Source organism: Ischnura elegans, chromosome 9 (assembly GCF_921293095.1).
Source record: "Ischnura elegans chromosome 9, ioIscEleg1.1, whole genome shotgun sequence".
Taxonomy (NCBI): Eukaryota; Metazoa; Arthropoda; class Insecta; order Odonata; family Coenagrionidae; genus Ischnura; species Ischnura elegans.
Genome location: NC_060254.1, coordinates 26,695,494 through 26,710,555, shown reverse-complemented (window position 1 = coordinate 26,710,555; position 15,062 = coordinate 26,695,494). Strand labels below are relative to the sequence as shown.

The window sequence follows — 15,062 nt, the reverse complement described above, 5'->3', positions numbered from 1 at the left end:
TGTTTTGAGTAGTATAACAAATGTCGAGTCGAGTAGTTTCAGTTACAGAGCTGTCGAGGCCAGTGAGTTCAGAAATCTGCTGACAGGAAGCGTCATCGTGAAACATTATTACTATGGTGCAAATGCTTTTACTCAGAGCTGTTTCTGGCAGTTTGGAAGCATATATATTAATTAAATTGACCACACATTACGAGAGGTTAATCCATTTCAATTGTGCCGATGGAACTTTTCAAGACACTTTAATTTTCATTCATCTCCTGATAGTGACACAATCACCATCAGCCTTCCTCATTATCTTTTCATTTTTACATCAAGCTAAGCGTTCAGTAAATAATATTCACAAAGGGATTTAAAAATGAGTATAAGTTGTGGCATATATATTATGATATTGCCAGATCCAGAAATGACCAAACTCGACTCGATACTCGTGAATAGTTTTCAATTCAACTCGAGATAAAAAAGACCTACTCACACATCCCTACTGAAAATAGCATTAGTATGGTCTATTGTGATTGTTTATCCTAGTTTTACAAGGGCCACTTTTGACTGGTGAAGATATCTTCATTTGGGCCTAGTTGTTCACAACTCTTCTAGATGTAAGAGTGGTTTGCTCGGTTTTTAATAAAACTTAAATTTGAGCTATTTTTTTATTGTATGAATTCTTTGTATTTTTACAGATCCTCCAATGATTTTTGAATGCAACCAAGCATGCCTTTGCAATCGTGTAACTTGCCATAACAGAGTGATTCAACATGGATTGACCGCTCGAATGCAGTTATTCAGAACCGCAACCAAAGGATGGGGTGTGCGCACTTTGAGGATGATTCCTAAAGGGAGTTATGTATGCGAGTAAGTGCTTCTTTTCTCAAATAGGGTTTGAATTACGTAAACGATCACCATTATAAGGATAATCATTATAAAACATATATATCCAATAAAACTGGTTGTTTTGGGTGAGATGTGGTAGAATGGTACCATCATAAATGGAAGAGATTTTGCAGGCCCCACAAAATACTTTACTGTCTGCTAAGTGTGTTGAAAATTATGTGAAAGCATCGCAATGTGTCATACGTGGTGTAGTGAATTAAATTTCTGTGTTACCTGAAAAATCTCCATCATTTATAATTGAACAGGTATTGCTGATTTTACTTTAAAACAAGAAGTAACGTTTGATGTAATTAGAAAATATAAGCATATATCATTTACACTTTTTTGTCGGTTCTGATTCCAGTTTTTTTTTACCAGCAATGATTCTGAGCTGCAGTTTTTAATCAAGTGATTCTTTTATTTTCAACAGCTGTTAATGACATTCATTGTGGTGTTATTACAATTTCTGCAAATAACACAAGATAACTTGCAAGCAATTGGATTCATAACTTCTGTTTATAGTGTGTTATTTGTAAATCATGGTCTGGAAAAGCTGTCAAATTGGCTGTTGTGTTAATGTTATTTTGACACCATGTATTTTTGCCTATGGTTCCAGTTCTGGTTCTAAGCACTAGAACTGGTGGAACCAGGACAAAGGAATGGATCTGATCCCTGAAAAATGTTGTCAATAGAGTAGAGGTTAAATCATCAGTCCATGCAAAGGTGAAGTTCAAATGGATATCAGATGACAGATTATGTATTCATTTGCAATGGGAATCGACCCTTTTATGGGCAATTTGTACTTCAGTTTCTGAATCTTGCTGTCTTGGCATCTTTTGCACCAATTCCAGTTGTTGGTATGTTATGGTATTTAGAGGAAGAGACCATCAGTGGAGCCTCCACAAAGCTTTTGTGCAGGATTCGGGCTTCTGTGTAAAATCACAACCACTGTCAGGAATTGAATTTGGGCCCACAGGGTAGGAAGCCAAGTGTCTTGCCTCCAGCCTCCATTCCAACCGAATGCCCTTTTTCAATTGTTGTTCAGAGGGGGGAAGGGTAAGAAGGAGACAGTAGAATAGTATTTTGGGACACTTGCCAGAGAATTGTTTAGTGAATAGTCCATTGAATGGTCTGTCAAAATGGCTGGTAATGTTGTGTTATGATCACCTTTGAGGTGAATGTTCCCTAAATTTCATATTTTCAAATAGTTTAGAAAGATGCTGATATAACCTGGAAGGTTTGGAAAAGTCAGGGATTTTCTCTTCTATGTTTGAGTGGCCAACCTATTTATTTCAGCAAGGAATTGCTATATTAACTAGGGATTTACATTCTTATGAATGAAAAGTATTAAACCCCACAATTTTTCTTACTCTGTGTACATGTCATGTATTCTCAGCTGGTGGTACATAATTTTTATTGGAAAGTTTAAAACTGGAAAGTCCTGTACAGGAAGTAAATACAGTTCTACGTTTTACTTTCAGATATATTGGAGAGATCATTTCAGACTCGGAGGCTGATCAGCGTGAAGATGATTCTTATCTATTTGACTTGGACAACAAAGTAAGTTAAGAGCCAATAGCTTTTATCCAGTGATTAAGTAGATACACAGTTCTTTTGTGTGGATACTCAGCATTGTGATTTTTTACCTCATACAGTCTGAATTTGTTAACAGAAGTTTTTCCTCTATCAATCCACTCCAAAGATAATCTGACCCTCAATTTAAACCTTATTCACAGCAGAAGGGTGGTATAACTAACATGAACACAGTAGAAGATCGATTATCCGGAAATCTAAATAGCGGAATGATCTAAACAATAAATGGTTTTCCGGAATTTTTCAAAATTTCTATTGTTCAAAGCTGCATCGCCGAAAATAGGCCTATTTGTGTGTTATATTATGTGGTTTAATTGCCATCTCAGAGCCTGACTCTCTTCACGCTAATCCCATGAGAGCTAATCAACTCAACAAACAATTTTCTGTTTTCTTCGGCAAAATATTTCATTACGTGACTTAGAATATCTAGATGTGGTTATTTCCAAATTCACAGCATCATTTATTATTCTCAATGGGAGTTTATCTTTTTTATATCTCTCCATTCCAAATTCCTCTCAAATTCCATATTTAACAGTTGGTGAGGTAGTTTTTTGTAAGAGAAAATAATCAATTGATACATATTATTTATCTATGTACAGTTTTAATTTTATGCATGAGGGATGTATGTTATTTATGTAAAAAAAACTTGGTTTTCATTCTGATTGTACAGTTTTAATTTTATGCATGAGGGATGTATGTTATTTTTGTAAAAAAGACTTGGTTTTCATTCCGATTTCATATCTTAATTTGTAAAATAAGAAACAAAAATTTTATATCGACTGGAACAACATTTCACATCTGCTCTGATTTTCCCAGAGGTGCAATAAAAATAAATAATTATTTTATAATATCTTCTATTAAGTTCATCATTTTAAAAGAATGAATGTATAGTTATGGCAACATGTACTTGTTATGAATTGTAATAAGAAAACTGTGATTGCCATGTCTTCACATTAAATTAATGTGCTTTTTAGGATGGTGAAACATACTGCATCGATGCCAGGCGTTATGGAAATGTTGCCAGATTCATTAATCATATGTGCACCCCAAATCTACAGCCAGTGAAGGTTTTTGTGGAGCATCAAGATCCTCATTTTCCTCGCATTGCGTTCTTTGCCAACAGGGATATATTGCCTGATGAGGAACTTGGGTAAGTGATCTTCAACTGAATGCTGATTTCTTGAATTTATCGGGCTCTTGTTTATGGTGAATATGCACCCATATTATTTTTCCTATCCCTATTGTTTCAATCAGATGTTTAGGGATTCTTGCCCAGCCTCTGGAAATGCATCATATCAATTTTGGAAGTAAGAGGATATTTTGTACAGATGTGTCCTAACCTAAATTTATCAATTCCGATACCTATAAAATAATTAATTAATTATTGATTCCTGCTATCGATGTCATCAATGTTTTACCTAGAGTGGTTCAGTTTTTGCAAAAAAAAGTGTCACAAAGTAAAAGTCTGGCCTACTCAACTTCATTACATCTTTATCTTGCTGTTTTCTTTGCATTATTTGGCTTTAATTTTTTTATTTATTGCATAATGAAGTACTTTTTCCCTTTGTTTCAGCTATGACAGTTGTAGGTAGAAAGAGAATGAAAGTAGAATAATGAACGTAATTTCTCTAGTGACTGTGGAACTTTATCTGAAAAATCAACACAAAACCAAGCAAAATTGACAAAAGTAAAAATTTGGTCACTTATAAAAAAGCTCATAAAAATCGAGGAAGAAGTACTTGATATACATAGTTTTAACAGTCTTGTCACCTAATGCCTAATGTGTTGTCGTCTAATACCTTCTTAGGTATTCATGAATATTAATATTAATATCCCTTTCTAGTCATGTAAAATAGTGTACCTAATTATTTTTATGGAACCTGGATTTCCTGCCTAAAAAGAATAATGGTTTGTAATTCCTTCTGCAGGTTTGACTATGGTGAGAAATTTTGGATTATCAAGTGCAAGTCTTTCACATGTACATGTGGCTCAGAAAATTGTCGATATTCAGAAGCTACCATTGGCAACACACTTGAAAATTACCGTGCTAGACTGGCGATGGAAGAAGAGACGATGGCATCGAGCCTTAGATTAGGTGCAGCTGCTGCTTCTGTTCTTCAACGACAGCATGTATCCTCATCGCTAGTGTCTGTGTCTGCCTAAACATTGGTATCAATGTTCATTGGCAATTCGAAGTCTTATGTTATATCCAGTGGAGGTGTGCTTTGCCATATGGTAAGAGTATCATCAACTTGACAGTGGTGACATGCCTTGTGATAATGCTTTTGTATGATGTACTAGAATTAATGATTCTTTGCTATTTTTGTGTTAAATCAGCCATAGTTGTCAATCGTGTGAACAAAATTCTGAGGAGGATATTTAAATAATTTTATGGATTGTTTTCCTTCTCTTAGCTCCTTATTGTGGGAAATGAACTTTTTTATGTGCATTATATGCATGAAAGGGAGGAATTTTTAGTTAATTGAATTTTCAATCTCTTCAACTTTTCACTTGGAGTTGAGGATAGATTTTCACTTGGGGAGGATTGTGGAAGAGTATCCATTTCGTCCTGACAACTACCAGTATACTATGTTGGAGAGAATGAATAAAAATCATCTCATCCCTCTCACCTCCTTTTTGTTGGTGTCCATCCCGTGATTAAATTCTTTGAGTATAAGTCATTAGATGTTTGATTAGAGGTATTTTTTTCAGTCAAAGTTGTAAAGGTTGGAATGGACTAATTGAGAATATCTGATGTATCTGAATGTTGCGTTTGAGAGAGCATGGGGTTGGATTGCGGAACTTGGGACTAAGACTAAACAAATCAGACAGATACAAGTCGAGCCCTTTGAAGTTATTCTAAATTTGTCGTTTTATTTTCGGAGTAAAGCTGTTTTCAGATTCCTTAGAGGTGTTAGAGCATTGAATAATGTGGTTGTAATATGTTTCTTCATTGATGCATTATCCTTAATAATACTTAGTAGTCACAGTTTTCAATTTAATATTGAATTGAGCTTAGTATTCATCAAATTTTCTACAATTATTTTAAGCTATTTTTTAATTGCTTGCAGAATGATTTTAAGTACATATCATTGAGCGTATATATGGTATCAGCTGTAGGTAATTGGTATTGGGTAAATATTTATTTCTGTCTTTATGAATTGTTTTCTTTTGTCATCCTTTAATATCACTGATTGGATTTTCCAAGTCTACCACAATGCTAGAAAATTTGATAATCTCTTCCTTCAAATGCATTCTTGATTGTTCAAATGGGAGGTTTATTGCTGCTTGCTGGCCATCTGCTCAAAACTGACAAAGTTACCTTATCTATTGGCCATATTTGATGGTATGCTTTATGTGACAAGTAAGATAGAAAATTGTGACTTATACTCAGAGGTATTAGTTTGTGTTTTAACTTATTTTGTAATTATAAATATTGTTGTTTCAGTTAGTTAATTTGTTTCGGTAAATTAATAGTTTTTCTGTGAAAAACTTGTGGTTGTGATGAAATGTGTGTTGTTACGTAAACCTAACTGATGACCAATCATCCCACATTGTCTAGTGAGGAATGTAATTCCAGTAGCTATACATATGATGAATTAACGGGGAGGAAAAATGGGTTTGATTTTGTTCATTATTGATCATTAGTTTTGTTAACCTTGTTATCAGGTAATTAGTTTAAAAAATAGTATTTAGTTACATAATAAACAGCAGATAGAATGAGGTACTGGTGATTGAACTCTATTTGGTACATATTTGCTGGAATGATTGTTTTTTTTAACATTTAATCATGAATTTTTTCATAAAAGTGAATTTATGTAATGGAAGACCTTGTTTAAAGGCAGTGTCGCGTTAGAAGAAAACTAAAAAATACTTTTGTGAAATAGTATTTTTATAAAGCTGGGTGATTGCTCACGGCAACTTTAACTGTCTGTTAATTAGATATTGATTGCTCTAGCTATGCTGGGTGTGATGATGGATGACAACTTTCATTACCTATTTTATGCTATTCTTCTTAGAGATTAGTCAAGGTAGAAGTACAAATCTTTAATAAGGGGTTCCTGACAGTTGTGGGAAGTTTAAGGTTTAGAACAGTGCATTTAAGGTATGTTGACATTTGTGTGGTTTAATTTATTTTGATTTCTGCATTTCTTTCATAAATTATGTCTATGCAGTTCCATATTCACAGCATTGTGATTTTTATTTAATGATATGCTGATGGATTGATTTGGGGTATGAACTGAATTGATTGTGTGAGTGAATATAAACAGTTGAATTGTAACTCTCTTAGTTTCACATGTTCAAGGAATCTCTCACAAAGCTTACGTTTTGATTAGCTTAAATCGTGAAAAATGTCTGAAATTTTGTGATTAATACTACTTGAACATAAATAATATATTGGTTCATTATTTATCAAGGTTTACTCTTGGATCATAACCTTAATCCATTCATTATTTCTTTTATGTGGAATTATTCATCTCCTGCTATTTTTTATCATTTGATTGCTCGGTATTCTCCCAGTGAATGTCTATATGTCATTTACTCAGCTTCAATTTAGTTAACCCAAAACATATTTTTCTTAAAAAGATAATTTTGTACAGTCAAATCTCTTTAAAACAAACTTCTTGGGACTAGGAAAACATTCTGTTATTTGGAGGTACTTGTTGTACCTACTGAAAAAGGCTTAACAAGTTGTAATGCAATAAAACGCATAACTGGATGAATGTTATCTATTTTGGAATACACTTAGCAGATGTTATTGTTCAAATTAAGGAGATAAATCTTGATCTCTGTAGCAAATTCATAAATTTTAACTTAACATCTGCCAATCCCTCTTTGCCCTTGTTATTGTGGCATGCATTGTTCCTGTAGCGAACAATGATTCGTCTTGGCCAGCACATTAACCACCCACAATGGCAAGCCATTTTATTACTATTCCCCTTTCGAATATTGTCCAAATTCAAATGAGTTATCTTCAAATTGTGCATTTTTTTAGGGTCTTTAAAACAATTTAAATCACAGCAATGAAACAAATAATTTCGTTAGCCACTTAACGGCAATTTGCACTATGCATTGTGAAGGAAACATGTCAAAATTGGGAACATCAGCCCCTGAATCTTAATATTTTCTTGAAAAGACGTGAAAAATCTTTTGTGTGCTAAAAATTGTATTTCCTGTGCGAAAATGTTAGTTGCTAACAGGTGTGATGTAGAAATGCGTAAGTAATAAATGGGAGTCAAATTAGAGCCATCATTTCTTTATGCTGAACGGAGATGTTTCCCTGTACAGAGGTTTGTAATAAAGACGTTCGACTATAATTCAGTCATAAAACTTGTAATTGAAATGATAATTTTGGATGTGAGAGTAGATAGAATTAGAATTCACCATCTGTTGTTAATTTTTTTAATGTTGCAAAAGCATTTAATTATCCTGGGACATGTGTAGTACTAGTTGATAAAGTTATTTATACCCCCTGTGTGGTTACTTTGCACCTCAAATACCTCCTTTTGGTGGTATTAATAGGTCTTATATGTAGACAGTTTTAAAGCTTTAAGTTCATTGCAAATATCCTCATCTAATGCATATCTTCTAGTCTACTGAACGCGAAATAATTGATGAAACATCCAGAATATGAGGTTTTGGAAGTTTTGAAACAATGGTGCCATCACAATCAGCTGTTGAAATATATATGTTAAACCGTAAATTAATGAATTAAATGGGTCATGCACCTAGGTACTTTGTATCAATTTTTATTATACTGTGGTGAAATATTCAAAGTGATGTCAGACAATGCAATGATAAAATGGATGAGTGCTGTGTAGAATGTATTTATCATGTGTTTAAGATGTACGTTTCAATGTGTTATTCATACATCACTAGCCTCCTGACTGTAATAATTCTTGTATTTAGTGTTGGTGCAAAAATTATGCTAATCTTTTTTGGGTGTAGCTTATACTAATTCGCAATCAACTAATTAGAAGCTAACATCAGTAATTAATCCTGTATTTATAATCAATTATTTTTATGAATCAACTGAACCTGAATTTTTATATCATGTAACTTAACAAACAATTAATGAAATTGAAGTTTTTTCAATCATTGTGGCTTTCTTTTAGTTGTAATAATCCTTACACTACCATATTCCATAGTCTTTAATTATTGCAGTTATTTACCACTGACTATATCTTCATGGCTAATTTTAACGTGTTAAAAGTTTTTAGTCCGTATCTGGCAGCTACAGCAGACCCCCGATTATCCGGCTGCGGTATATCCGTGCATGATTTTCACTCTCGCTCAATATTTTCTGCAATCTTTATTAAAAAAATAAATTGGATGCAAAATTGTGGGAATTACTGCATTAATGCTGGGATACACCGGGCTTTATTATTTCCGTTAGAATTCCCCTTGCAAAACGGAAGCGATCGCCCGCTAGCTGCATTCACGGGAGCACCGTGTTCCTGTTTTCCAAGTCTAGTAGCATGCCACTATGCTCTGTGATCACGGGTACACGTCCTGCAGCAGTTTCAACCGTGGCAACTTGTGTGAGCAGTGACTACGTGGCGTGGTACCCGAAAGTGTACTTTCCGACGTCTAGCAGTGGTTTTGAAACATTCGTGCAAACCACTTTTCTGTATTAGTGATCAAAAAGCCACAGATGAGTGGTTTTTGAAACCAGGCCTTACATGAAGCATTAATAATGTGAGTTCAACCATGTTATTGCCGTTAAAAAGATCGCGAACTCACAAAGAGAGCTCTCAATGAGTCCGAGATGCACTCTTAAATAGCAGAATAATAATATATTGTTTGTTTTGTGTAAATTATGAATATTACAAGACATTTAAGTGAGAGTTTGGATTATCTGCGTTTCCCCGATTATTCGTGCCGTCTCTCCCCATCATTAGCCCAGATAATCGGGAGTGTGCTGTATTACTAAACTCATCTGGTCAAATTAAAATAATTTTTCATGGGGAATTGCATTCTGTGGTGATCATGCATTGGCACCTGTATGTGTGAGTACATTTGAGTGTATATTTTTCCTTTTAATAGTTATAAAAACATCGATATTTGCCATTAATAATTCTCAAAGATGGATTTATTTCCCCTTACTGTAAGGTACTACATATGTATATGCCTTTTTCTATGTACGTATATCCATGTCATTTTCCACATTATTGACTCGAGATCTGAGCATTTTGTTCAGTTGACCTCCATCAAATTTTCTGTGAAAAGAAAGGCATAGTTTTGACATAATAGTTTTGGGGAATAATTTCTCTCAACTATCTCTAGGTCTTCCTAGTGGGACTTACCTCTCTATTTTTACCTCCGTTATATTCCTGACACAATTGCAAATTTTGTCTTAATGCATGGCTATCCGCTAATGGTCCTCTGGCCCATAATGCTCCACAGTTCTCTTTCTTCCCCTATTCTTCGGTGCACCTTGTTTCTCACCCTATTCATCCATTTTATCCTCAAGGCTTCAAGTCTTCTCTGCTCATTTTCCTGATTGCCCATGCCTCTGATTGATGGAGTGCCTCTGCCCACATAATTATTTTTACGCACTGTTTGCGTGACTCCTTTCTAATGCTCATGGAGCAGATTAGTGGCCTCCAATGCGATGAGAGCCTTCTTTGGTTGCCTAAACACTGTTTCTCATCTGATTGCCTATTTTATGCATTAAAAATTATTCTTAACAAAAGAAAGGTTTGTTCACTGAAGATAAATGAGATAATGAAATAGAGTGAAACAATTAAAATATACAATGAAAAAAAAATCAAATTTTTAATATCTGTTTCTTGATAAATACAGCGTTTATTGAAATCCACTGAACATTATATACACATTATTACAAGCATTAGTTAACACTGCTATGTCTTAGTACATTGGCTGGTGTTCTTTCTATGCAATAAGGTGGACCCTCTCATAATCTCAAGAAGACTGACCACTCTTGATCGGCTAGGTGTTACATGTGACCTAGAATTCTTAGCAAACGTGATGAAACTAATCTTCCTGATGATGATGATGTACACAAAATGCAGTATCAGCTTGAAAATAAGTTTTATGATGTTGAATCATTCCTTTATCCTATAAAAAAAACACTCACAGATTCACCCATAACATTGTTAAAATCACTTTTTGGTTCACTTTTATTTGCACTTGCTCTATTGTTTTTTAGGAGATGATGGTTCATTTGTTTTGGATTTGGGCATCTTAAATGCCATCTTGAGAAGTGATACTGCTGGTGCTTCAAAACAGATAGAGACAAAGAAGGCGGCAGCAAACGAAGCCAGCATGTAGCCAAGATAAATCATTATCTGCAAAATAGAGAACAGAAGCCAAAGTAAAAAATTTGTTAGGCATGAATATTAGGAATTGCTTTGGTAATGCTGATTTTAGATCTGAAAAAATTCATTCAATGTTAGTGCTATTGCGATGAAAGATACTTTCTCATATGTTCTCATTTGTCCAAGAGTGCAGGGCCAGGTTATGGGCTGGGCGACTGCCCAGGGGCGATCTAGCTAGGGCAACGACCAAACGGCAGCAAAAAAAATTTTTGTTCCCGATTTTATAAATTTAATATATTATGTACAACTTCATTGTGTGAATTTATTTTTATAAACTTTGAAAGTTTAAGCTAACGCAAAAACACTGCATGTATTGTAGTTGTCCGAATGCCATGCTGAGAAAGCATTTTGTGTAGGCCACTACCAGTACCTAGCTAACTCGGACAATTCCCGTGGGAGGTTCCTTGGATGCCCCTTTTAATTTGGGGTGTTCCATACTTAACCCCCCGGTAGGGGAAGCGTCACGTCAATACGTTAAATATTACATCGGGTCAGGTATTAAACTGCTGTTACGTCGCCCTCCAGTGGGGTGACACAAGTGCAGTTAGCCCAGGTAAGTATTTAGCCTTGAGATGGCCCTGCATGAGTGCTTGTGATTTGCTAAAGGAGGACATGATGGAATAATAGGGTAGTTTCCTTCATCAAAGAAACCGAAAGGCATTGATTGCGATTTGTGACCCACCATTACTGTATTCATAATATACAAATTATTTCATTTTAGAAATACCGGTTTAGACGAATGGCAATGGTCCATTTTTATCCTCATTTGAAAAGGGCCAGATTGGCGCCCATGCGATGCCACTCCACGTGACGTCACAGGGACCTAGTTTCTACACGAGAGGATGGGAGTTATACATCGTCTGAGGTTACCAATGCATGCATGAGGCACAGAGCTCAGGGAAACATCTCATAATAATCACACATTAAAACTGGCTAAGGTCGGAAAGTTTTCTTCGTTTGATAAGGTATTAATTAACCTTTTTTAAGCCAAGCGCTACCATCCAGCAAGGTACTCAGCTACCCGCTAGCATCCTGCGTCCTATCAGCGCTCAGAGCCTCGATCAAGGTCACCTCACAAGGCGGAAGGGGGAACCAGAAATAGGTCACACGGAGAGATTTCCTTCCCCGTCGCGTTTTCGCGCGCTTGAAAATTTTCACTTTTCATTTAATCGTGAAAAATATATATCGTCATTTAAAAATCTAAAAGCGTGAAATACGTACTCCAGGAGTAATAATCTTCCGATATAGGCAATAAAAAAATAATAGGAAACCACCCTATTGCATCCTGTCCTCATTTAGCAAATTTTTGTGATTCATTTTCCCATTGCTCTTACTACTCCTCCTTGATGAGGAGCATTGAGATTACAGACATGCCAAATATACTCTGGCAAATATTAGATTCATTGAAATGTACAATTAGCCCCATGTCTCACAGGTTAGTTTTTTATGTACTAGGTGCTAAATCATTTAAAATAATCACCATGTAGCAATGAACAATTTATGTAATTGGAAATTTTTCAACCCGGAACGCTTCAGTAAATATAATTTTGAATAGCATGTATAAATGCATTTCGTGGCTGTTGTTCATATAGGTCATAGTTTTTGCCTAAAAAAAGCATTTTGAACTGGCTACATGACTTATTTCACTTTATGATTGTTGCCAATTGATAAATCTCTTTCAGTTCCTCCTCTTCCATCCTCAGATATGTGAATTCATGAAACCCTGTAGTAGATGCAAGGATGATCCTGTTTCACTGTAAGCATGTCAATCTAGATAATAAAGAGAGGCCAATGGTATTTAAGAAAACATGTCACCTCTGAAACAGCATATTTTAGAATTACCAACAGAGTACATTTTGAGTAGTGAATATCACTTCAGTTAGGGATAATTTTCGATAGCTTACGTCAAAAGAAGGTAGGTAGTTGTAGTTTGCTTGAATATGAAAAGTAATATGATTACTTTACTCAAATATGTGAGAAATTTTTGTCACTGTTTTGATTCATAAATGTTCATTTGATGATGATTAGTGGCCTTTAGTTAGTGGTTATGGCATTTTTTGAAGAAATCATTGAAATTTTTATTTTGAGAAGTAATAGATAATACGTAAGTCAAATTCAAGGCTTACTCAGCAGCTGCTGGTGGCCCCACAATTGCTTGAGACTTTTCATTGTGTCAAGCAGTGGCGCAGCGAAGGGGGGGTTTTGGGGGATAAAACCCCCCCCCAGAGCTCTCAGAAATTTTTAAGTTAAATCTATTTTACTTAATTGGATTGCTTATAGAGTAGTGTGAGGGTTAATAAAATATCCCTCAGAAGGCCGTAAAAATCACCATTTTGAACCATTTATTTAATTTTTTTTATTCCGGCGGAAGGCCTCCGCACCTCCCACTGACCCTGGCGAGTATGCAATACCCCCAAGCCCCACAGTATTAGTTGCTGCTGAAACCCCCCCTAGCCTTAATTCCTAGCTGCGCCCCTGGTGTCAAGGAGGCATTTTTCTTCTGATCCATGATTGTTCTCACTAGTAAGCATTTGGGGATTTTCAAGGGGTTCGAGGGTTGCTTTCTTCTGACGTTTCTAGGCCGTAGTTTGCTGTTGTATTCAGGGAGAAACCCTCAAATGTCCGCTGAAATCAACCCTTAGATCCATTGTGAAACCCCAGAACTATTCTTACTGACAATAGCATGAAATCCTTCTTAATTGTCCTTGGTTTTTATCTCTATAATTTTTGCATGTGAAAAGCTTCTATCTCATATTCAGAATATTTATCCCTTGAACCTTCTCTGAAACAAATTGATTATAGGAGCTTATTTTAGCCTTTTTACCTCAGACTGGACCTGTGCGCTGACAGTTTGATGGTGGTGGTGCCCGGATGCAGGGGTGCAGCTAAGAATTAAGGCTAGGAGGGTTTTAGGCGCAACTAATACGTAGGGGTATGAGGGTATTGTATACCCGCCAGGGTAAGCAGGAGTTGCGGGGACCCTCTCTGAGAAAATTTTTAAGAATAATGGTTCAAAATGGCGAGTTTTACGGCTTTCTGAGGGGTATTTGATTAATCCTAACACTATTCTATAAATAATATTTATCCAATTAAGTAAAATGGATTAAACTTAAAAATTTCTGTGAGCTCTGGGGGGGTTTTATCTCCCAAAACCCCCCCTCACTGCGCCGCTTCCCGAATGTATTTTTTGCAGTGCGTGCCATGCACTGGAATTTTTGCCCATGGCCTCTGCGATTTCTCAAATTCTTAAAAATTGAGTCCCAAAAATTAAGAAGTGAAAAACTATGGTTAAATATTGAGTATGGATCTCAGTACTGTGCATATTTTGAGAGATTAACTTTTTTCCATCATTATCTAGACTAGTTATTGGTGTTGGTAGTACAGGAGTACTTATCTCTAGTTCGGGCTTTTGAATTTCTCCTAAGATCCTTGTAAATGATTCCCAGTTTTCCATTTAAATTGTTGGTGATTGAGTTCACAGAATTAATCTTATGCTAGAGACATGAAAACTGCTAGTCATCTATCCTACATACAATATAAGTTTCATTGAATTGTCAATATTTTGTAGGACTAAAATTATAATAAACAGAATTTGGAGCAAAAAATTTTGAATTTAGTCAATGTCGCACTTCCTCTCTTATCAAAAGATAATTTGGAGCCACTGTGGAATTATTAGGTGACATGTACGTCAAAAGAGATTCAAAACATGCTTATTAGTGGCTGTGGTAGTTTTTATGGGCTCACAAACAAATAAAATAATTTTCTTTTGAAATTGTATGACTTACCACCACTGTAGGCTCTAGGTGAAGAGGTGCTTGCATCCTGAAACCTGAGATCATCATGACTAGGGGATGGATGAGGAATGCACAGTAAGTGAGCCGGCTGAATGGTCTGAGTGCTGACCAGCTCAGGAGCCCAGAAACCCAACCTAAGAAAAAAATGGAAATTTATGGCATAGTAAGGAATTTTGTCCTGGTATGGGCTATGCATGAGTGTTAAAAGCCAACATGATAACTTATCATGCTTTCATAGAAGTATGTAATCATCAGTGTTACCTTGTACATGCCTACTTTTGGAGATATATTTTATTATTTTTAGTACATTTTTACTTTCTTTCTAATCATTCGACAGAGACTTTGGGATGAAGACAGTATTGAAAAAATATAACTGTTTGTGGATATGCCTGTCAAAGAAATGCCTTTGTCTTCCAAATTGAGTCTTTGCGATGGAAGGTTATGTTGGTGAGTACCAATTACCAAA

At 35.5% G+C, this 15,062-nt stretch overlaps 2 protein-coding genes across 4 annotated transcripts in view; one reads left to right on the top strand and one right to left on the bottom strand.

The window, feature by feature from the left end:
- LOC124165282 (histone-lysine N-methyltransferase EHMT2) overlaps positions 1-8,559 on the top strand; it is a 42,316-nt gene extending 33,757 nt beyond the window's left edge. For all 3 annotated transcript variants that reach the window (XM_046542621.1, XM_046542619.1, XM_046542620.1), the window contains 4 exons: positions 678-849; positions 2,349-2,427; positions 3,435-3,610; positions 4,389-8,559. In XM_046542621.1, the coding sequence (XP_046398577.1) occupies positions 678-849; positions 2,349-2,427; positions 3,435-3,610; positions 4,389-4,623 (662 nt within the window). In that variant the 3' untranslated portion in view covers positions 4,624-8,559. The remainder of the gene's footprint in view (positions 1-677; positions 850-2,348; positions 2,428-3,434; positions 3,611-4,388) is intronic.
- A 1,695-nt stretch (positions 8,560-10,254) lies between these two features.
- Positions 10,255-15,062, bottom strand: part of LOC124165452 (nose resistant to fluoxetine protein 6-like) — an 86,304-nt gene continuing 81,496 nt past the window's right edge. The window contains exons 14-15 of the mRNA XM_046542880.1: positions 14,588-14,730; positions 10,255-10,772 (exon numbers count right to left, since the gene is read on the bottom strand). Coding sequence (XP_046398836.1) covers positions 10,620-10,772; positions 14,588-14,730 — 296 coding nt within the window. The 3' untranslated portion in view covers positions 10,255-10,619. The remainder of the gene's footprint in view (positions 10,773-14,587; positions 14,731-15,062) is intronic.